General features: G+C 45.2%; 1 protein-coding gene across 4 annotated transcripts in view; it reads right to left on the reverse strand.

Moving 5' to 3' along the window:
• ATOSA (atos homolog A) overlaps positions 1–23304 on the reverse strand; it is a 46892-nt gene extending 23588 nt beyond the window's left edge. The window contains exons 1-2 of one of the 4 annotated variants that reach the window (XM_035553903.2): positions 22734–23120; positions 3075–3167 (exon numbers count right to left, since the gene is read on the reverse strand). Coding sequence is in view for 2 of the 4 variants with exons in the window: in XM_035553900.2 (XP_035409793.1) it covers positions 11317–11353 (37 nt within the window). In the remaining 2 variants the exon portion in view is untranslated. Of the gene's footprint in view, positions 1–3074; positions 3168–9201; positions 9240–9649; positions 10054–11316; positions 11406–22733 lie in introns of those variants that run through there. The other 3 variants (XM_035553902.2, XM_035553901.2, XM_035553900.2) reach the window with 3 other exon arrangements.
• Positions 23305–23602: the final 298 nt, after the last annotated feature.

Below are 23602 nucleotides of genomic sequence, written 5' to 3' on the forward strand. Positions count from 1 at the left end.
ACTTCTGCCTCAGTTAATGCTCTTAATTAAACACAATTTGTGTTTTCCTTTATACTAAGACTTCCTAGATTGCCATTTGGCTTTTTTTTGTTTGTTTGTTTTCCATCTGCTCTCTTCTAGCTCTACTTTTTCCCTTGGTTAGCTGATCGCTGCCTACGTTAGGTATTAGAACAAACTGCGTGACTTGATAAACCTACCACTGAGACAGACCCTTAAAAAAACTGACAAAGCAATAGGATTTCTAGTTCAGCAGCTCTGAACTGTTTTTCAGATATCTTTGTTAGTTCATAAAAGGTAAATGATTAGAAAACATCTCTTTCAGCAGAGGTACATGTCACTAAAAGTATAGAATAAATGCTCAGTAGACTGTACAGCTGTAATTGGGAAGGAAGGAAGGTTTTCTATACAGCCTTCACTCAACATCAACACTGATTTACCATGCTCATAAATATGCAGATACAAATTTTGCAAGATTATATGGAAAAGAAATTACTGAAGTGATCCTGTTTTAAGCTCACACCCTACTTCACAGAAGGGAGCAAGGGACCTGTGGAGAGGAGACCTAGGCGAGCTTCAGTCTCCGCCAGCACAGCATGCAACCTCGGCCAGCCAAGGTGGTTTGGGAGGGGAAGGAGCCAGGGAGGGAGGCAGTACATCACCCTAGAACAGAAAACACAGCCTCCTTAAGCTTACAGAATGTGAACATTTTTTCCTAAGGTGTTTCCCAGAAAATGATTAAGTTTTTTAACATTAAAGTACAGATTTTCCTACATCAGATTTCTAAATATACATTCAAGCTTTTTTCAAACTTCCTTCACCACTCACTTCTGATGAAGGCAACCTCCTTGGAGGGACGAGGCCTCATCCTTCGCCAAGGCTTCCCTAGCCAAACGGACTCTGGAGATGAGGACGATGATGGCTGATGAGGAGCTTCGCTGCCAGAACTCACCAATTCAAGAACCAACTGAGCAGCAGCAGCGATACAGCCGAGGGCACACAGACCGAAGGCTTTCACTGACCTGCTCAACTTTCTGCTAGCTGTAAATACCATTCTGCAGTGGCTCCATATCCGTAGCTTTCTTTTCAATGGAAGCCCAACATGAATTTACAATGAAAAAGCATGCGTACTTGGCCAGGCCTCACCTCTTTCTGAAAGCATAACATCCATATGACAGTTGCAGCAGTTGAGTACCAGGAGGTCTAATTCCATTTGAAAGCCAAGACTCCCCTCCCATTAAACAGGTTGACAGCAGTTCTGCATTAAATTCTGGCTGTGACTGCATTTTTATAATACATAAATAAAAATGGATGCCAGAAATTTTATCTGAGGCCTTAAACACAATACAGTTCAGGACTGCACACATAAGTTCTCTTTAATTTGTTTAACAATCAAGCTTGACTAAGACTCAACTATTTGCAGACCTGCAATATTTTATACAGCGATCGATCTAAAGATGTAAAACAGCAATTTGTGATAATAAATCACTCTTATGTTACTTGGAAAAAAAACACTGGACTGTTGTTTGAAGAAAACCTACGGTAGGTATTTCAGTACTTATGATAGCTGCCAGAGCAGCTCGCTACTTAAACCACTACATGTTTGTATCTTGTGCTGCCCAGATTTCTGCTAAAATGTTGTTCTGCAGTTTACTGCTCCATATCTTTACAATATGCAAAAGTATCTTTGAGAACAGCATTCATAGTCATGTAGACAGGCCAGAAATGCCTTTTTTTTTTTAAAAAAAAAAAAAGCTTCCTCACTAACACTAAAAATCATCTTTGAGATATTTCAGGCTTTAGCTCATCACCTTAGGTAATTACAGTTCTTAGAAACTTTGACAACATAATTTCAAGTGCTCTTGTGCTTATTTTACTGTTAATTCTAATAACATTTCTTTTCTGAGGAGGAATTTAAAGCGCCTTCAGCTCTCAAGATTTTGAGCGAATGATTCAGAAGAATCATTAAGGGGCTGAACAAACCTGAAGCGGGAGCACATAAAGCTCCTGATGGTGAATGCCATCTATGCAGTGTGCAAGTGTGTCTCATTGTCTCAAACACCTGGTATTATACAAGAGAAAAATGCCACAGACACCCAAGCTGGTATTTTTCTTCCTTATGGTCACTGCAAGAAAAGAACCATTACAAAACACGACATTTGCTTCAGACTGTTGCCAGGCCTCTTAAAAATAAACCAGAGCAAATTCATGAAGTTCAACATGAAAGCAAAACACGCAACACTGACTCATTTTTGGGTGGACTCGACAGGGATGCCACAGCTGTGAGAAGCAGGGAAATCCCTCTGAAAGAAGAGCCATGTGACTTACAGGATCACACGTTATGGAAAACCTTAACTAAGCTCTCGGCCTTCACAGCAATCCTGTTGTCAGAGCAGGGGACGTTTTGCAAGTTCCGAAGTGCTTGGCCTTGGAAATGGTGTCACACTCCGAAAACTTTCACCGATCACTAGCCACTCACCTGCACAAACTGTACGGTGCCAACAAGCCCAACTGGGGGGCGGTTACAGCCATTTTCCTCAGACCAAAGTCTACTGACTTTGAACTCCCAGGGGAGCAGCAATACATAAACCAGACACCCTTGCTACGTCCTCCTTGCTTTTCCTCTCTTGAAACATTCCTTTTTTTCAATGGGCAGAAAGATACAAGAATGCAGTTTCCAAGACTACTCAGGAACTGCTTGCACGTTGAAAATCTCCTTAAATTTAAGCACCAGTATCTATTTCTAATAGATATTGTAATTTCTCAGTTTTACTGTGGTGTGCCTTAAAAAAACCAAGCCAGTAAGCCAGAGAAGGATGTGGGACGAGGGAAGGGCAGTTATTCTGGGAAAAACCACTTATGACCTAGTCCACTTTTTTGGTAAAAAGTAGTCTACTCTATTACAAGGCTATTAAAAAACTGACTGGGGCCTCCCACGTGCACGATTAGTATGTCACTTCTTCAGGGGAAGGAATTCTTGTCCTCACCTGGATCTATCACTTCTCCTAAACTTCTGGTATTATTACTAGCACCATGAATTTGATAAGAGTGCAAAAGAGGTGCTACCAGCAACTCACCAACGCCTCAGGAAGCTGTGCAGCAGCACCTTCTCTCAGGGGCCCCAACAGGAGACTTCAAATATTCTGTCGTCTGACAGGAACCTATAAAAACTACAACGCAGCGTCATGGATGAAAGAAGCACTGAAAACACCCACACTTGTGCTTGGTTCAGCTGATATCCCTGTCTCGGTTAATCCATCCAGAATATCTAGATATTAATTTGCCTTATTTTTTAAAATTCTAGGGGAAATGACAGTCTGTGCAGCTTTCCACAAGGCTTAAAAGATCTCGTGCCAGGAATTAAAAACTGTCGACTGCTCGGGCAGTAATGTACTTTTATTCCAGTCCAAACCATCACAATAGTCATTGCACATGCCTAGCCTTATTCCATCTGTGCAAGTACCGAATAGCTTGATGGATACAGGTTTTGTCCCTCTCTCAGGCAGTCTGAAGAATCACCAGGAGCCTGGCTGTGTGACAGCTATCTTGTTACAGTTCAGATTTACTTCAGGATTTAAGAACACAACCCCCCTAATGAAACTGTGGAGCACTCAGATGTTGTTAGGCTTCCTGTGCACAAACACACACGCCTTGGAAAGTACCTTTTTAAAAACCGGACCCACTTGAGCACTGCAATTTAAGAAACACTTGTTTGCTTAAAAACTGCAAGCATCTGCTTTCCCTCTGCCCTTCATTCAGCCAGCCCGCAGTGCAGCTTGGAAGGCTCCCATAAACATCCCTGCCACCCGGCACCTCGTGGAGCAAAACAAGCTCCTGACAGCCCTAGACACGAGACACTCGCCTGAGGCGCTAAAATTAACACTACTAGAGCACGAACAACAGCGGTGTATTCACAACAGAGCTGTTCAAAACACTTCCCCCTCCTGGAGGGGGGCAGCGTGTTGAGGCTGACCATGGCTGCCGGTGCAGCGTGGGCCTGGCGACAGCGGCCCCGCGGGCTCTGACCTCGAGTCACCCATCAGCCCTGGCCTCCGCGCCGAGTTTATTGCTTGCACGTGTGTTTTGTAACAGCCTGTACCGCGTATTCTTAGAACATACTTTCCAGAGAACCTCAGGGACAGGGCTCACCCTTCCACTCAGCACCACTCCCAACACCCCAGCAGCAAGCAGGATCCCCCGGCTCCTCCAGACAACGCAGCGCTTGGGACACCGGCCGGGGGTCCGACACCGACCAGGGGTCCGAGCTCTGCACTCGCACGCTCTAAAATCAAGTGACCTGTGAGTCAAGACGCAGAGCAGGGAGTTACAAGGAAAACAAAACACTACGCTAAAAATAGCGTGAACAAGAATCAAAGCTTTTATCCAGCCCAGGCTTGAGGTCCTCCACGGGCTCTTTTGTATTTCGTGCAAAAACAACAGACATAAGCAATGAGACGAACAAATAAAACCAAGCTTAGCTCCTCCTCCATAACTTACAAATACGTGTAACCAAAAGTACCCAACAGGGGGAAAAAATGTGAGTTTGAAACCAACAGAAAATTTACAAGGTAAATATACAACACAACAAAAGTCAAAATGACTTTTTTTTTTAAAGGAGAAAATGCTCTAAAGCCATCTGCAGCTCAGAAACATCAGAAAGTCTCTATCCACTACACATTGGCTACTAGCAGTTCAGGCATCAAAGATTTGCCCACTTGTCAAGTTCGATAGCCACAAGTTACTACGAATGCTAGAGCTGAGCATCAGACCAAAAAAGCCCCCCCAAACATCACAAAATCGAAGTACCTGGCAGCCATGTTCATTTTGCCAATCCTCTACATCACCAAAGAGGATTATGCAGAGATCTGCTGATACAAATCCATAAGGAAAATAAGTTTCATTATTTTGAAGCATCCACACCACATAATTTTGTTGTATTATCTCTTCTTTTAAAGAGTAGATGAAAAGTGAAGTATAGAAGATTATAATAAAAACATTTTAAGTTTTAGGAATATATGACTATTAGGAATATATGACTACATTGACTATTGCTTTTAACAGCGGGTTTTTGCAGTCATTTATCTTCAAGAACTGATATAAAACATAGTTGAGATTCTCAGCATCGAACATTTTATTCTCATCAACTGAACTAGTGGCTAATCTCAAAAGGACCAGAACATGGCATAGGGATCCAGGCATAAAGCAACTCGCCCTCTTCACCCCCAGAAGGAACGTGAAATTGAGTTCACTAGACTCTTCTTGCTGAGCTGACCATCCTGTGTGCGACCCTAGCAAATAGCATTTAGAGAGTAAAGCATGGGATCGCACTAGACACGTGCTTTCTCGTCTTTTGGATGGTCTCTGCACCCCTTCACATGCGTCTGGGAGCTCCTGCAATGCCAGGCACAGGTCACTGCCCCAAACAGCCCCTTCCCCGATGTGCAAAAAGGGACCCCTGGCACCCTCTGGGTCCTGGCTGGGGAGTCACACTGCACCCACATCCCCAGGGCGTGCACTTTGACAGCTATGCCCCAGGTTTTCCTCAGAGATGAGTTTTTTCTAGTACAGGCTGGGATGAAGCTATAAGCACTCCCTGTCAGTGCTGAGCTCGGGCTGGGCACAGCCAATGCCACCGCCCGGCAGCACCTCATTTGCCTGCTCTGGGCAGCACCCATTGCACCCACATTTCTCACAGAATCCATCACTGAAAACAAGCGTGCAAAACACATAGAAGCATCCAGCCTTATGAAGAAGGTATGTATGGCTGGTGCCTAGCAGGAAAACATTTTTCTGTTGTATTTTTTGACTCTCAATACATCTTTTTGCATTCCTCTGCTGAATTTTTTTTTCCATAACAAAAGACTTTTTTTTTTTTTTTTTTTTTAACTTTTGCACCATCTTCCATGGCTTGCCATCATTCCTGTTGTCTCTCACTATTGCAGTTAACGTTTGCTTCCAACTAGCTTCCAACATTAATTTCCTTCACAGATGCATTGGAGTTTCAAGACCATTAATTACTTGGACTTCACAAGTTACCCTACAATTGGGAAGCACGCACGTGGTGCAAAACAATGCCAAAACCCCAGTTTATCAGTATTATCCCTTTTTTCCCTACAACCCCCCCTGTTGGAAACCCTTGATTCTGTGTGATAGTTGCATAAGGTCCGAGGTGAGGACAGTCTTTTTTTCCACGTTTGTACAATACATAGCAAAATACAGCCCTGGGACCTGAACGTGCCTCTTAATTTGTATCCCAGATAACAAATACTAACCACCAGGTAAGAATTCCAGGAATTTGCTTCCCTTCTCTTTGGAAGTAATGTTATGGCTGAGGAGGCTGAAGAAGTCCCTGGTCCATTCAGGTAATCAAACACAGCAACATGATAATGCTCTCTGCAAATGCAGTTTGAGAACATACAGGGGAGGTACTTGTCTATAAAGGACTGTCTTCACTCTATGGAGAAGAAGCCGCTAGCACAATATAAGATCTGCAGCCAAAAACATACCTCACAAAAACAGCAACAGCTGAAGAAACTACTTATTTTTGAGAGCGCTGATAAAAACAGGCTTACAACAGGTTGTTTATGCTTTATAAGAAGTGACTCACATGCAGGAATACTCACAGATTTTGTCTGTGACTTTCCCCAGAGAACAAACTAAAACCTGCTTCAGAAGCACTTTTCTCCAGTAGTTTCAGTGCTGTGAAGTTTAGTCTACACAAATGCTCTTTCGGGAACCCTGCTCTAAAAAGAGATCTTGCACATTCTAGTTCTAATTTAACTTGGTAGTAGGAACAGGAACTGTAGAATGACTTTGCTATAGCACATAGGAAAGTTAACACTTGTTGTCCTTCTAGCATCCTGCTCAAAACAGCCAGAGGCCAGCACCTTTGCAAAAAGAGCACAGACAGAGGAAACCTGCAGCAGTATTTCTGCAGAATACTCTGTCTTTAACAATGCACAGCCGCTGTGGAAGTTTTTTGTATCACCAAAGGGGCACAGAAGGTCCTACCTTGTCCAGTGGTCAGAGCTTCAAACCCACCACCACCACCACCCCATCCCCGCCTAGGCCACAAATGAAAAGCCACATCCATCCCATAAGCTACAGCTTCTACCTTGCTCCTCTGCACCACACCCACACCAAAGCCAGAGTCCCCTACCTCCTCCTCCTCCCTTTTCCCCTTGCAATGCCCTTCTTATAGCAATAGGTCATTTTCATATGAAGTTAAATGAGAAGGATTCAGATGAATCTGCTCAGATTATCACCTTCTGCATTTAAACTAATACTTTCACCGCCAGGCATTTTAAAGTATGCTGTACATTAGACATGTTTCAGAACAGTCTTATAGGAACCAAAATACACAAGGTCTCTAGGAATTCATATCCACATTCTCTTAGTTTATGTTTTCTCCTCCAGCTGGTCTGCTTTGCCATTTAAAATTTATTTTAAAGTCATAAAACCAACAAGTCATCTTCAGTTCCATAAACTTTGCTAAAAATGGAAAAATGTGTTAGTTACCATGGGAACAGTGAGGAGTCGCTAGGTCAGGATGCAGAGAACTTCTCTTGTTCTGCCTGATCATTTGCATCAGAAGTTCAGCCATCTGTTATTAACTATTTAACAACAGCTGCACTTGTTATCTCTGGTGCCTGCTATTTAAGTTTGCAGAACCTATTGCCCCACCTTCAGCCCTTTTGTAAACTCCTAATTAACGTGAGTTTAATTCATCCGAGGGTTCAGTTTTCTTCCAGGTAGGATGATCACTATTACTGGCCTTAGCTTGCTAGTCAATATTCTCCTTTCTCAGTAAGGGAAAGGCATACACTTGTGCAGACACCCTCCTGGAAGTAGCAGCTTTATTGGTAGAGATGTCAACCTGGAAAGAATTCTATCGGAGGGTAGATGTGGCTGTATCCCTCCCGTTTCAGCACGCCCCACTACATTACATTCCCCAGTTCCACAGCATCCCTCGATCTTCTATACCTCATCTCCTCCACACTGCAGAAGAAACTAGCTTTGTAATTTTACGTCAGAATACGAACAGCCTAGACTCAGCTATGTGTTACTACAAAAGAAATACTGCCTTGTATCCTCTAATGAAATCTGGAATATATTCATCTACCAGCTGCATACGCTAAGAAAGCAAAAACTTAGCTCTCATATTTGCAAGCTTTAAGTCTGTAGTTGAAATCTTTTCCCTTGACCTCACTATCTTCATTCAAATCCGTGTGACCTAAAATGAAGTACTGACTCCTGAATCTAGTCCTAGGGCAGCTGGCCAGACTTGTTGCTCTTCACTCACTGTGCACTCAAAAGAAAACTGGAGGCTACAAACTGACAAAAAGGGAACAACATACAACTGTTTTTCTTTTACTGTTCCTAAAACTACTTAACAGGAAAAAAAAAAAAGAAATCAGTACTGCTAGGAACACATACCAGACCTTCAGCAGGAAGTCCTTGTTTCAGTCATTTAACGAGAAAGTACTGCGCCACATATACCAAAGCGTTCTGTTTACAGGTACAAGGTACAGCCAGCAAAGCTCAGACCCCCAAACTTAAAGTGAAGGAAAAAAAGTCTTAAAGTACTTACGTGGGAACAGAGAGAGAGAGCATTGCAAAGTATCAGAAGGCTAAATCACACATCCAAATAACAAGACAATATTTTCCAGTCTAGTCTTTCGCTCAGATGGTGGGCACACCAACAACCTGATACCTGCACTAGCAATCTCAGTGAAGCAAGAACTGGTGCAAAGACAGCAGGGGCTAAGATGCCTTCTCAGATTCTACTGAGGTGAGAGATTTGGTAGATGAACATACAGGTGCAAAGGACAGATCTAATACAATGGCAATGGCTTAGAGCACCATGTGATAGTGTATCACAAGAAAACAAGATTTCATTACTTCTGGTGCCAAAGAAGAAGATGCAAATAAACAGGCTAGACCATCTTAAAAGGTTTCTCTTTGGCCATGTTCAGGAAAAGTATCCGTTAAGAGATTACTCAACTTCCCAAGTGAAGGCTTTGTGCATTACACCCAGGGCAGCTTTCTGACCATCAAACCCCGTCTAACTCCACAGATTTGGTTCAACTCCAAGAAGCTATCCAAACACTGATGGCACATCTAAGCCCAAGATAAATACAGCCACACTGAGGAGGAACTGTTAAGCACATTTTCTGTCTACATGTGAGCATGTGAGGCACTTACTAATGCTGTTGGGCTGCCTTTTTTTTTTCCCAGAATACCTGAAAAACAAGAAAGTGAGAAACAAACCAAAAAGTGCAAATGCACTGTTAATAACAAAGTTTTAAAAGAATATTCACAAGGAGAAGAGATAGAAACACTCAAGAATTCAAGAATTTTATTTTAATGGACAACACATGAAACAGTAGATATGTAGTATGTGGGTTAAGCAGGAGCTGATACTCTTGGAACTTTATTACAACCATCACGTCAGATAGAAATCACACCTACAAGCTGGAAATTTTTGCAGCACTGCTGCTAGAACAGAACTAACTATCCAGTTACATTAAAAAAAAACAGAAAAAAGCATAGGTCTTGTTAGGAAGTATCCTCAGGTGAGGAAATGTAGATTATGAATCCCATTATTTTATCCAAAATAAAGACAAAACAAAAACCCCATGTAAAATCTGACCTGTAGAACTGTAGTTTCTTTCTGCATTCATCTTCTCTTTAAGCTTTCTTACTTCATCTCTCAAAACTCTTTGATGTTACAACCTGTTCATCGCCATCTAAGCGGTGGGTAATTTATCTTGTGGAACTCTGTCAGAACATGTTTGACCACCCAAAATCCTCCTCCTAGCTAGTGAGGCTATGTTCAGCTTCAGGAGGTTTCTTTCAGTATTTGCAGTCCAGATTATTTAGAGCATGGAGTGGAGGAAAAGAAGTAAGGCTAGCAGACCAAAGGCAGAGAGTGTACTTCTTCATCAGAATCGCAAGGATCTCAGAAAGAACAGAGATGAAATTGATGATGAAGTAGCATGAAGCTCCTCAGGTAATTTTTCCAATGCTATTAACCTTCACCTACAAGGCCTGCCCTTAAGTGGTTAAACAGTAACCTGCAAAAGTAAAAAAGTTACAAAAGAGACAATACATACTTCTCATTGAAAAAGGTCTGGGAGAATGGCCAGGCCCACAAAATTGTTTTAAACTTTATTTAGAGGGATACATGAGAACATTACAACTCTCAAGCTGTGCAAGAGACTGCTCATTTTAAAATGGACATCAGAGCCTAATACTGAATTTTGAACATGTAAAAAGAGATTGTTTTGATAGTTTTAGAATAGAGCTGTCTCTCACAGCACAATTTGGCTAGTAACAAGTAAGCCACGTCGTTAGGCCTTAACAGTTTTCCCATAGCCAAAATTTAAAGGCTTAACAGAATCTCATAAGTTTGTCTCCTCCTCTCCTAATACGAGGTCATTTGCTGCACAGGTGTAAGGTAGCAGATGTTAAATTAACAGATTTAAAGCTTAATATATGCAATAATAATGACGTTTTGCTGTCCTCTCAAAAGTTCTTTACTACTCCTTCAAGCAGATGGAAAGAAGTATTCCCATGCAAGCCACGGGGGCACACTGTGGGGTCCCCCCTCGCCCCACAGCAAGAGGGGACCACCTCAAGTCGGAGGGGAGGCTGACCTACAGGAGAGCTCTGGTACCTCTGAGGAACAGAAGCCAGCCCTACATGCGGACCCAGTCTGAACAACATTTGCATTCGTAGAGGATGTGTTTGCAACAAAAAGGAATAGGTAATGCTTAGTTCAGCGCTGAATTCAGTGTGTTATTTAATCAGCTTTATACACAGCACAGAGGCGAGCTATCAGTGAGCAGCTAACTAAAAATATACGGTTTTGGCCGCCCCCAAAGCTGACATTTTTGCATCAGCTTCATTTGCCCCAAGACAAACGAGAGGCGGCAGAGGACCGGTAACACTTCTGCGCGGTGTTCCCAGCAGAAAACAAAACTCGCCAAGTTTCCTCCTGCGGGAGGAGGAGGAAGGAAGCCCGACCTCCACAGACGACGCCGGTAAGGCTGGGGGGCTGCGGGGCAGAGGCGCGGGGCTGCCCGCGGCCAGACGAGGCGAGCTCGGCCCGGCGGCGCACGAAGGGCTGCGGGCAGCCCCGGCGCCGCGCTGCCCGGCTCCCAGCGCCCCGGCCCGGCCCCCCCGCAGCCCGACCGGCCGGCACCGAGCCCACGGGGCCAGCCGCTAGGCTGCCCCTTCCCCTGCCGGCCGCGGGGGGAGGCTGCAAAGAAGGAGACGGCTCGCAGCGCCGCGGCCCCCCGCCGCCCCCGCACCCACCTGCGCCGCGCAGCCCTTTGTCCCCGCCGCACACCATCCCGGCAGCGCCCGTGCCCGGCGGCCGCCGCGGGGGCGCGCAGCGGGGCGCGCGGCCGGCAGGCAGAGTAGGGGCGCGCATAGCAACAGCGGCCCGCGCCCATTGGCCCCGCCGCCGCCTGCCCCCGCCCCCGGGCACGGCGGGAGGGGCGGGGCGGGGGCGGGGCGGGGCCGGGACGCGGCCGGGGCGGGCGCGGGGACGGCGCTGGGGGCAGCCCGACGGGAGGGCGCCCCCGGCCCCGAGGCGCTGCCTCCCGCCTCGCCCCGGGGAGCCGAGCGGAGGAGCCCGGATCCGGGCCCCACAGCCACCTCGGCCTCAGCGGGGCGATCCAGAGCGGGGAGAAAGGGCTGCTCGCTTCGCGCCGAGGTCCCCCACTGCGCTGCCCCCGCGGGACTCAGGCAGGCACTCGGTCCCGCGGAGGCCGGGTGCGCGGCCGCCTCTGAGCAGTTGGGCTACTTGAAGACCGCAGATACAGATAACGCCTTACAGAAGGCTATATGCAAAACATCCAGCTTCGTTAGTCGTGACATTCAAGCTTCCTGTATATTTTATCTGTTTGCTTTCCAAGTATTTTTATTTCATGGAACATTTACTTCTGCAAAAACGCAGTAGTTTACGCAGTTGCCTAAAAAAGCAGCCTCGAGTTTCCTCACTCAAGCACCCCCCTGGCCTTTCCGAAAAGCACTCGGCCCCTTTCTGTGAAGCTGTTACCCACGAGGTACAGGAGGAACAGGACGGCTAAGAGGAGCGTTTATCGCACCGGTAAACCGAGCACGAGTTTGGCTAGCAGGAGGCAGGAGCCACAACCCTGAGTCGGTTCCCAGGTGGGACAGGCAGAGGCAGCACCACCGAGGGTCCTTTCCGCACCTGGTGCTCTGCAGGTGCAATAAAAGCAGGACAGCACATTGGCACAACAGCTTTTAAGTTTGCTGTCCTAAGCCAGCTGTTGACTGGCAGAGCTGAGCTCTGCACACATTGGTGGAAGAACACCCCAGAAATGACTGCATCTAGCCTAATAAAACACTGATAGTGTGACTGAATGTAAGAGAACACCGCAATACACACAGATATGCACAGGACTTTATCCTAAGCTGCGCATTACACCATCAGAAAGCGCCTGCACTTAGAATTCTAATAATACCCCTGCAGCTTTAATACCGTGCAAAGTGACTAGTAATAAGCAAGACAAAGGGACTGTATGTTAACACCCCTTCTGCCACAAACAGGACAGCACCTATGAAACTGAAAACGATGGGGCCTTGACAAGAATTTGATTCCAACACAGGCTTCAGGAATAAGCAGCCCTACACATTTCCCAAAGCAGAAAACCCCAGCCAAGTGCGGTTCATCTCTGCATCAACTCAACTACGTATCAATTAAGAGGCACTTACCAGCAGACATAATTGGCACTAGCCCTACGTTAGGAAAGACACCGATCCTCAACCTTCAGAGGGCCGTGCCAAAACACAGGATGTCCATTAACAAGGCATTTGAGAAAAACAGCCCAGCTGGGCCTCCAGCCCCGCCGTCCTCAGGAAGAGCGACGTGAACACATGACCCCGAGCAGCCGAGCACAAGTGACTTCAGGGCACCTTGTGTTTACTCAGCCCAGTTGCAGAGACAGCACAAGCTAAAAACAAAAGCACACTTCTAACAACATGTCCTTTGTTTTAAACAATCGTTTGGGATTAAATTATTCATCTGCAGAACACAAAAAAGTATCTTTTAAAGCAAGAGCCAGAGAGGAGGCAGCCTGCAGGAGCCCTGAGGCCCCCGGGACCTTCCCCAGTGCAGCATGAGGCACAGCAGGCGCCACCTCACACACCCCACGCCGACCTCCCCTCCACTGCTCCACACTGCCAGCAGCTGGTAAAAGCCACCACAAGTTTCTGCTTCGTTCATGTAATTCTGGAAGTGCACAGCTTTTTCAGTTTGCTTTATTAGCAGCTGGGTGATAGCCCCCTCTTTACAGCCACATGCAACCCTTGGGTAAGGCCTCTCAGCCAGCTCTTCTGCCTTCCTCTTCTCCCTCTGCCACTCTCCAGTTCACCACCATCATCACTCCCCAGCTTTTTCATCCAGTGTCTGTCCACAGTTCCTCTCCTTGAGGGAAACAGCGAAATTCACTGGCATAAAGCTGTTGTTGAGGAGGTAACATTAAGCAGAGGGCCCCATTTCTCCTCCTTCCCCCCCAAGATGTTCTATTTCTCACAACAAAGCAGAGGTCAGTTCTGGATGCTTGCCACACATGCTAAGGGGCTGACAAGATGCTCCATCCACAATTTTAATTTATGTATGTTCTCCCTTTTTCTGATGTTTAAAGTCAAATTTCGTGGGTGAGAAAGGTTACATATTGTCTACAGAGCATCTAGAGAAGCTGAAAGAATATGCTAACAGTTTCACCATAATTTTAAAAGGAAAAAGTATCAATGCATAGCATAAAGCTGCTCAAAATTTCATACTGGAAGCTTAACTGAGGATGAATAGAGCTAGTTTATAAAAAACACACCCAAAACAGAAATCTGAAGGCCATTATATATTCTGGGATGGGATGAAAGAACGTAAGATGCGTTTCAAGCATCACCACTTAACCTTTTCTAATTGATCCAGAATATTTTCTCACAGAAACTCTTGTAAAATCAGTGTGACTATGTGTAGGAAAGGACCAAAGGCAGTACAAAAATAGCCAATTTTAATGAACTTCACTCCATGTAAGATGAGGCAGGTGTGTATTCTAGCAGTTTTACTCTGAATGCATTCAACTTTTTTCCCTTCACATTCCTCAGCCTTCCAGCCCCTCACACGAAAACGGACCTACCCTTCGCATGCTCTTTTAAAAATGGATCTCCACTGGAGAACTTTTCTAGTATTATCAACTATTCCTCCTGTTTCCGCTTCATAAACTGGCTACTTGTTTTCACTCATTCACTTTTTATCAGCATGAACATGACTAAAACGGGTCTTCCATACCTTCCTTGCATTAGTGTGGTGTGAGCAGCTACCGGCCTGAACACCTGACAAGGAGTACTGCTAGTAGTGTAGTTTTGGTAACTGTCAGTATCCAGCCCTTTTCCCCACTCCTAGTTCTCCAGATACTTTGTTTCTCACAGCCTCTTCATGGCAAACAAAGTGTCTCTGCCCATTTGAATGGCCTACCATTCACAAGGACGAAGCTGAGTTTCCCCCTCAAAGCAAAACAAAGCCATGCTTCATTAAAAGGCATCTGAAGTGGGAAGCTTGGCATAGAAAATTCTTATAAAGAGTCTTTAAAGAGTCTTTAAAAAAATTTACAGAAAAGATTTACTTTTGAGCAGTATAAGAGTCGATACTGATCCCTTTGACCTAACCATGCACTCCCAGTTCATGCTGGTCCTGACAACTTTGCCCTAGTCAGTTCCTACCAGTAGGAAACTCTCCCTCTACTCCACATCGCTGGAATATTTATTAAAGCTCTTCTCTTCCTGATCCATCAGTTCTCTCTTTCCCCCAAGTCAAGCTACTTGATAAGAATTAAAAGCCGAACTAAAAGCTGTGATTAACAAGGGCAAACAGGAGGCATCAACCCAACGTATCAAAAAATCACTATGCTAATGCAGAAGTTATGTCCTCAGTGACTAGTCACCACAAACATTTACTCAAGTGTTTTTCTTAACCACCCTCTGCCCCTCCAAATCTGCAGAAAAAGCTTTCTACCAAACTTGCTGGCCTGCTTGAAAGTGCAAATTTTAATCATGGTTGCACTTGGGCTAGTGCCATGGCAGGGAACCAAGAGCAATACCTGGTTGGGGAGAAGGGCTTCCATACTCTGAAGAAGAGCATGCTGACCATGGCAGCTCTTCTTGCACCTCTCCTCCTCTTTCCCCTGACCCTCAGAAGAAGTCCCCACACTGGCACACCACACCACCACCTCCCCCGGTGGTACTGACCATGCTGTGGGTATAAGCTAACACTCACCATCTTCAATTCTTCATTGAAGTCCTTTCTCCCCTTCCCTCCCCTTGCTGTACCTGATGACAAGATGGTACTTGCACAGCACCCTGAGAAAGGAGCTTAATTTATTGCAGCATAGGGAACTGTGAAACATGCCCTAGAAATCTTGAAGACTCATCAGTGGGCAAAAGGAATCCCTGCATGCACAGCACCTGTAATAGGTTAAACTAGTACAAGCAGTCACCTGTGTCTCACTAAGGAATTTCACAATCTACAATGGACCTACTTACCCACCTGATTCCCAGAAATCCCAATGGAAAAAGTCACCAACTTCACAGGATGCACAACGTAAAACTGAGGACATGGCACACATGCAACCAGAGAGGCCTTATTTCGGAAAGTTCTCTCTACTTCAGAATACATTTTTATTATACCTCCGAAAGAAATCTGTGACTGTGCACTTACAGTTATATCCATCCCACCCTGCAAGGAACAAAGTCATACTTAATAGGTTTGGGAAGTCTTTTAGAGAAATGCATCAATCACAAAGAGGCGACTGGGTACTACCTGCTTGGATAGAGAGAGTGGATGTCCTAGCAAAACAAAAAATGGTCAAGTCAAAATAAACTGTGGGAAGCTGAAGAACTCCCCTTATTGATCTTTAAAGAAAGAAAGATGTCCAGAAGACTTCTCAGTATGACTACTTTGTTCACTTCTATTTATAATAATGATTCTTGCATTCAGAAGAGACACGGAAGTTTCATTTTTAGTGCATGTATGTGGAGTGCTACATTCTTCGTGCGCTCATTTGCCTCCACTGATTCTGACACAGCTCTACCCTCCCTGCAAGTTATCCCTGACAATGTACTATCCCATTACATCTTTTGAGTCAACAAAACCTAGTAATCCCATTCCAGATACCAACTTTAAACAGTTTTGGTCCAAAAGCTGACATTAAAAGGTAAAGTAGCAATCATCAGTGAAAAGAACTAGTTCTTCTTTGTTACGTGGAGTGACATCTGAATACAAGTGAGCTAAGTAAAAACACTTTGATTTGGTCACAGTAACACTGCAACGTTAAAAAAACAGCTTGAGAATTATCAAGGCTACTGTACAACTTAATTATATGCTTATGAACAGCCTTTAAAAACAATTAAAAATTGCTCTTCTGATCTTGGCACAGAGTTACACTTGCAGATCAACTGTACGCAGCCTAGGCTGTGCACTTACAGCCATATCCATCCCACCCTGAAAAGGACGAGCAGAAAAAGGACTATGGAATGAACACAAAGTCTTCCAAAGTCCAACTGTATTTGCATTCACCTAGGCATATAGACATGCTGAATTGCCTATTAATACATGAAGCTTTGTGCTCAGTGGTACAAAGGTGACCGTGCAATTGTACACACACTCCTAATGCATTTTAAACTTAAGAACAAGCTTCTGCCTAAACATTAAATACAAATGACCTGCAAAGACTGAACAATTAACTGCCACCTTCAAAGACAATGAAGTGAAACACCTTTAAAATCTAAAAACCAGTTTGTAAGTATCACATCAGGATGGAGAATTTATTAAAGCTGTCGTTAACAGATAAACTACAAGACCTTATTGACTAAAAGAACAGCTGGTAATTGTTGGACTGGTATCTTAAACTTGTTGCTGACAGAACAAACCCTATGGCTATTCCACCACCATTTAACAGTTGCTATTAGAAGTTTGTCAAAATAACAAAAAAAACGTTCTGTAAAGAGTGAAGTAGAGCAAGTTCTTTCAACAGATGTTATATAGCTGGTTTGTTCCCTTCAGTTAATGTTTTCACATAAGATTTCTAATTTTAATAAGCAGAATTTCATTTGGCAACACACTCACATCTCTCATGAGAATTTGTATTTATAAATGTTAGCTTATTTTTAAAAACATTTAGAAGCTGGCAGACCTCGGATCCAATAATAGTTTCAACACTGCCCTTCACAACTAAAATCCCATCTAATATGTTTCAGCCCAAGCATCTCATCTGGCAAGCCAAAGTTTCGCACTGCAGCGAGTGAAGAATACAGTCAGAAAGGTCAGTTATATAGCCCAAACCTTGGCATAGCCACAAGACCCAAAATACCCCTGTAAATGCTTCTCAGTGTCAGTTTCATCAGCAGGAGCCCCTCCGAAAGTGGCTAGTAGGGACAAAACCAGCCAACCACCACCACCAAAATAGCTTTTTACTAGTATGGTTTGTTTTCCCTGAGGGTCAGACAAAGAACAACGACTACTGAACACCGATAACAGCTCTCTTCCAACACAAGAGCTGGTCCTACAACGAGGACTTGCCTCACTATTGATATCTAGGCACACACTGCACAACAGGGAGAAAAACCTTAACATAAACAGGTATTTTAAATCAAATCTTAAGGTTTTCTGATTCTGCAAATGAGTACCACTAGATTTATTTTTGGAAGAAAAAAGATGAGCACCTAAAAGCTAAGAATTCCCCTATTTTTTTTTAAGCGGAAATTTAATAGAAGAGCATATATTCCTATTTCCTGGGGGCAAGGACAGAGTAATATTGAAAATAATCTAGACTCTACCCTCAACTAAAAGGGGAAAAAAAAAAAGGCTTACATTCCTGTTCACTCATCCTCTATCACTGTGCCTGCACATTATGTGCTATCAGGACAAATCTGCTCCCCCCAAAGATTAGGTGTAGATGGCTTCATGCCGTACAAAGGGAATCTGAGTGTAATATCCTGACCACCTGCCAGCATGGTTTATTTGTTTTATCCTAAATAGTTTTAGTCTCTTTTAAAGAATAAGCTGTTTTTATTTGAAAGTAATCTACATAGGAAAAGCAGGCACATACCCACCCTTTCCTGCCCTTGGCTGCTAGCCCCCTCTCTTCACGCACCTTTTTGTGTTCGAGAGGTGCTGGAGCACAGCAGGGTATTTTTGCCAGAAATGCTTCCTCCTAGGCCAGGAAGCGGCGTCACCTCCAGCTCATTATCACACAACCTGCACTTACCTGTGGCAGCCAAGCCAGAAACATTGCTGAAACACTTTTGGGGTGACAGCTTGGCTGAGCAGGAAGTACCTCATCTCCAGTTTATTACTTTGTTTACTGTCTGCATCCTTCTACCACCAAAAAAAGTTAAGTGCTTTGTGATGTTTCCCTGAGAAGATATTATTATAAAATTAAAGTGTCTGTATCGCAGTGCAATACGGAACACTAAAATACCACTCATCCCTTTTCAAGAGGTATTTTCACTTCTGGATCCACATAGTCCACAACACATCTTTGCAAACAAGTTTTTCACAAATTTTTCCATGGAAGAGTTAATACAGGCTATAAAACTAAGTTTTTTGTTTTTTCTTTTAAAACGAGGACCTTACCTGACCTCCTAACTTAAAGTAACTCCACAACCCCTCGCTCGCTTCCTTCAAGAACACACGCCCACCCCATTCTTCCTCATAAGAATTTGAAGAAGAGCATTCAAATCAACTTTTCAGCTTCATCAGTTTCCCCTCCAGCTTTCCTTGCAGATACGCCCAGAACTCCTTCAGGTGTTTCCAAAATGAGGCAGCAACCAGCATGCTGCTTAACCGAAGAGTTAGCTCTTTCCGTGCACCCAACGAGGTGCAAGAAAGTCTCTTAACCCAGTTACTGCAAACAGACCCAGAGGCATATATCTGAGTTTGACTTGCAAAGAAGGAAGGAGAGGAGAAGAGGCAATCTTCAGACTTGTTCCTCTCTTGTAGGCAGAAAGCCATTTCCTTAAATTAGGATAGTCTCAAGGAGGGAACTGATGCTTCAGAATGTAAAACAACCGCTTTTTGCTTGATTTGTAAGTGAGAACGGAATAGTCTCTACACAGACAAAACGTATCAGAGGAAGAAATAAAGCAAGGTAATAAAAAGTAAGAAAAGACTAGAATAAGGTGATAAAAACTAGCCATAATGAATTCAAAGACAAACAAGCCTGTCTTCCTCCTTTAACTGATCATTCATGCAGGGCTGGGGGCGGTGGGGGGAAGGAAGGAGCAGCAACTCGGAGCCATTTAGACCATAGTAAGACTTTTGATGTCGTGTAACATTCCCACAGTAAAAATATCACTACACTGTCGATTCATCTAAACCACAAGATTTTTTCCAGTTGTGCACCAAGTGTACTCCAAGGGTACAAAACAAGCCATCCGAGTTTGGCAGTATGCTATCGCCCTGACATTGTGCAATGTTTTCATTAACTCCGATGGTGAAACAGTGTGTTTATACAGTTTATGAACAAAGCTCAACGGGAAGAGTCTGTGAGCACTCTGCTGTGAATTCTAGTTCTGTCTTCCAAACTCAATAAGCTGGTGAAGCGATCTGAAGTCATTAGAGTCAAGTTCAATAGAAGCAACAGCGAAGCTTTGTACTTGAGAAAGGAAACAGAGCTCCAAACACGCGACACGAAGCAGCTGACCAGGCAGCTGTACGGCACAACTAAATTGTGATGGTATCACGAATCAAAGCGAGGTAAGCTGACACGTTCTTACTGCAGAAAGACAAAACCCAAAATGGAACCTTACTCCAAAAGCACTGGAAGAAAGAGAAAGTTCCTTCTTTTCACTGGCACTGGTGAAGCCTCAGCTCAAGCAACGCGACTGCCGTATTTTAAGATGCTTCGACACTTCCCTTTAGGAATGCCACCATAGGAAAGGCAGAGCCAAGCAGCCAGCAGTAGCTTGCTTACTGCATCGCCCAGACCCAGAATAGAGGGATTTACATGGACGTGCCCAGAGCAGCCACTGCCCCTGCACACCGACACCCCACCTGACGGATGGTCACGGGACATGCCCTGCACGTGCATGGCGAAGGAAGAAATCAGCTTTGAAGGCGCAAGTAAGAACACGACCACATCTCTTCCTGACTCACGAAACTGCTCCACGGGTTTGCCTTACAACACCCCACTTCCTCCACACTGCTCTCAAATATTGCACGTTTTTATCTGTAATTTTCAAACTTTCCTTATTATAAAGAGAGGTAGTAAGTTTACCTTTGGGCCAGATTTCTTTGCTTAACAAAAATTTCCCTTTTTCCTTATTTTTTCCCTCACACCTCTCACCTCCTTAAGCTGAAATATTCTACAACATTTCTGCCCCGTTAGAGATGCGGTTGCAAAATTAGGTTTCCCCTTCCCTCCCCTGTACCACCCATTCTCTGCTGGTGACAACCAGAATCTTACTGGTATAGTAAGGCTAAACAATAGCATCTCCCAACACATCTGGGCATTACAATCTTAAGTATAGTTTTAAGTGTAATTCTAATTACAAGAGCCATGCACCTCGGCTGCAAGCGAATTCTGATATAATTGTGCAAATGGAAAAAAAAAATCAATTTCAAGTCTTTTCAGGTCTGTTTCTGTTCCCCATGCTCTGTGGATCTGCAGTCCTCTCGGGGCTTGAAGGCCTGCAGGAAAGCAAAGACTGGCGAGCTGAGTGGTCTGCCTCCCCTCTGCCCTCCGCTATTAATTCCCCGCGACTGGAAGCAGGTGACTGCACACTTGACTGCTTGTATCCTGGGGTGCAGCTGCTATGCAGAAAGCAGCACACGTAAACATTTGCATGATTCGTGCCTTTGCGGGCCGCATGTGGCATTTAGGCAGCACTTTCACAACCCCCTTTGTGCATGGTATTACTCTATTATATTAGCACACAGTTAAGCTGGAGGCATTTACTAAAAGGGCTGGAGATACTTGCCAATGTTTGCCAGGATCAATGATTTACTTTCACATTTTTGTTAGTTATCTTAAAAGAATTAAGACATTACTTCTGATACATTTCACACTCTTTGCCATAGAGGTTTTATAATGGATAGGACTCTCAATTAATTAACCACTAGCTTCTGGGGGAGGGGGAGCAAAAACTAGCAACTTGCTTTCTTAATAATTTTGGTTCCCTCCACATGAGATTAGTTTAAAGAGGCATCTGATCACTTATACAGCAGCTAGAGATGTTTTCATTGTTCTAATATTTTCTGCCTAAAGATCAACGAATAGAATAGACAAAGGTCATACGGAGGTTTTAGATTGCTACAGCAGAATATTTTAAAGCTGCAAGTATTGACTTGGTTTTTATCTGATGTTGAAGTTTTCCTCCATCTTGACAATAGGTAGTTTTCAAACTTCAGTTTCTAATATTAAAACCTAAAGAGATTCTAAAAACAACCTGCTTTGATGCAGTCAATCGTGAAGTTTTAAGCAATTAAGAAACAGGAACAGCAAAGAAGAAAGCCCATTTCAACCCCCCAGTATTTAAATCACATTAATTTATGCATACATTTACAAATTAACCCTGTACTACGTACATGCTATTGTCACAGCACATAATTGTTACAGCATATACATCCATAAAATCCACCTAAGAGCGGTCAATTGTGCAGTGTGTCTGTTAGCAAACGTGTCATTAACAAACCTAATTAAGATGGGTATGTCATGTAAGTGTTAGCGTTTAACAGATGGCTATCTAAGCTATATTAAAGTGTTTCTCAAAACACCAGAGTGATTATAACACAAAATTAATGTGTTTTTAAAACTGAAAGCAACCAGGTAAACAATAGAATCATCAAAACTTTAAGAAACCCAAATATCTAAGCAAGGATTTATTTTAATTAATGCTCACAATTACACAATATGCCCAAATAATAAGATTTGCCTTTTTTAAATAATCTTGCTTTAACTAACAGGAATCAATAATCACTGCTCATGTGGTTCAAAATAGAAGTCATGACATATTTCCAACTCTAGGGGCATCAGCAGCTGTTGCTACACTGCAAAAGAGCTGAAGTATTATAAACATATACGTAGACAAGCGACTTTATTTTTCTGCAAAAGCAGATGTCAGTAAGCAAGACAATAACAGCAACCAAATGACCATGAAAAAAAGAGTATTTTAGCACGCTTTTTCTGATGCATCTCCTTCATAACCGGAACAAAAACCATTGTTGGATTGAAAAACAAACACACCAGATATAAGATGTAAATTATTTTCAGGGTGTTTTGCAGCGACACTGACGTTTTTGTCCAGGTGCTGACACTGCCTATAGATGCCCGATTTGCCTTTGACCGACTCTTGCTCCAGCACTACAGTTCTGTGCTACCTGGCTGGCTATAATTGACATACAAACTGCACCACTGCCAGAGAGAAAGGGGTTTGCTACGGTGTTTTGTCTCGTTTTCATCCAATGAAGGCAGGGTAAAAAACGAAGGACGAGCAGGACAGTGCTGTTAATTATCTTCAGAACCTACCTTCGCAGTACCACGCTCCCATCAGCATTTCCCGAGTTGAACCCGAGCGGCTGTGTTCTCTCCCATCCCCCCGGACGACACGGGAGGGGATGAGGAAATTGAGCAATAACACAAGAACAGCACGGCGCGCTACTTCACGGATAAACGCACGAAATTAAATCTCAGTAACTCGTTTACCTCTTTCGGGCTTCATCTTCTCTGCTTCTCCAGAGCTCGGAGACGAGCTTGAACGATTTGCTCGCTGTCCTGGCGAAGACCCGCTGACTGCCTCGAGCCAGCGATATTTTGGGGATAAAAACACCCAAACGCGGCCGGGCGCGCCGCCGGGGCTGCCGAGACGGCACGGCTAGCAGCCGGGCCCCCCGGCTCGCATCGCTGCGGGCAGAGCCGAGCCGAACCGAGCCCGCCTCCCCGCGCCTCGCCAGGGTGTCCTCCCGTGACACGGCGGCGGGGCGGCTCTATTTATAACCTGCCGGGGCCGAGCCCCACGACAACAAGCCCCGGCTCACCCCCGGCCGGCCGCGCCTCTGAGTCACGGCGCCGCGGGCGCTGCCGGCCGGGCGCTGCCCCCCTCCGGCCGCTCCGAGGCCCCGGCCCCGCTCCCGGCCCCTCAGCGGCCGGCGGCTGGCGGCGGGGCGCTGCGCGGCGCCTCCATCCCCGGCCCCGCCGCCGCCACCCGCCCCCGCCTGCGCCTCAGCCGCGGCCCCGGCCCTGCCTCCGCCTCCTCGCCGCCGCCGCCTGCCTGACTGACGGGCGGGCGGGCGGACCGCCGGGCTACCGCCCTCCTCCTCCTCCTCCTCCTCCTCCGCCTCCTCCTCCCCGCCGCCGCCGCGGCGCGGGGCACGCACATCCCGGCACGCGCATCCCGCCCGCCGGGCCCCGCCGGGCCCCGCCAGGCCCCGCAGCCCGCAGGGGGAGCGCAGGGGCGGCGCCGCCCTCCCGCGGGGCCCCGCCGAGCCCCGGGCCGGGCCGGGCCGAGCCCGCCGCCCGCCTCACGTGCATTGCGGCAGCCAATCCGCTGCCCTCACTTCCGCCCGCCGCCGCCG

This window comes from Cygnus atratus, chromosome 11 (assembly GCF_013377495.2).
Source record: "Cygnus atratus isolate AKBS03 ecotype Queensland, Australia chromosome 11, CAtr_DNAZoo_HiC_assembly, whole genome shotgun sequence".
NCBI classification, from domain to species: Eukaryota; Metazoa; Chordata; class Aves; order Anseriformes; family Anatidae; genus Cygnus; species Cygnus atratus.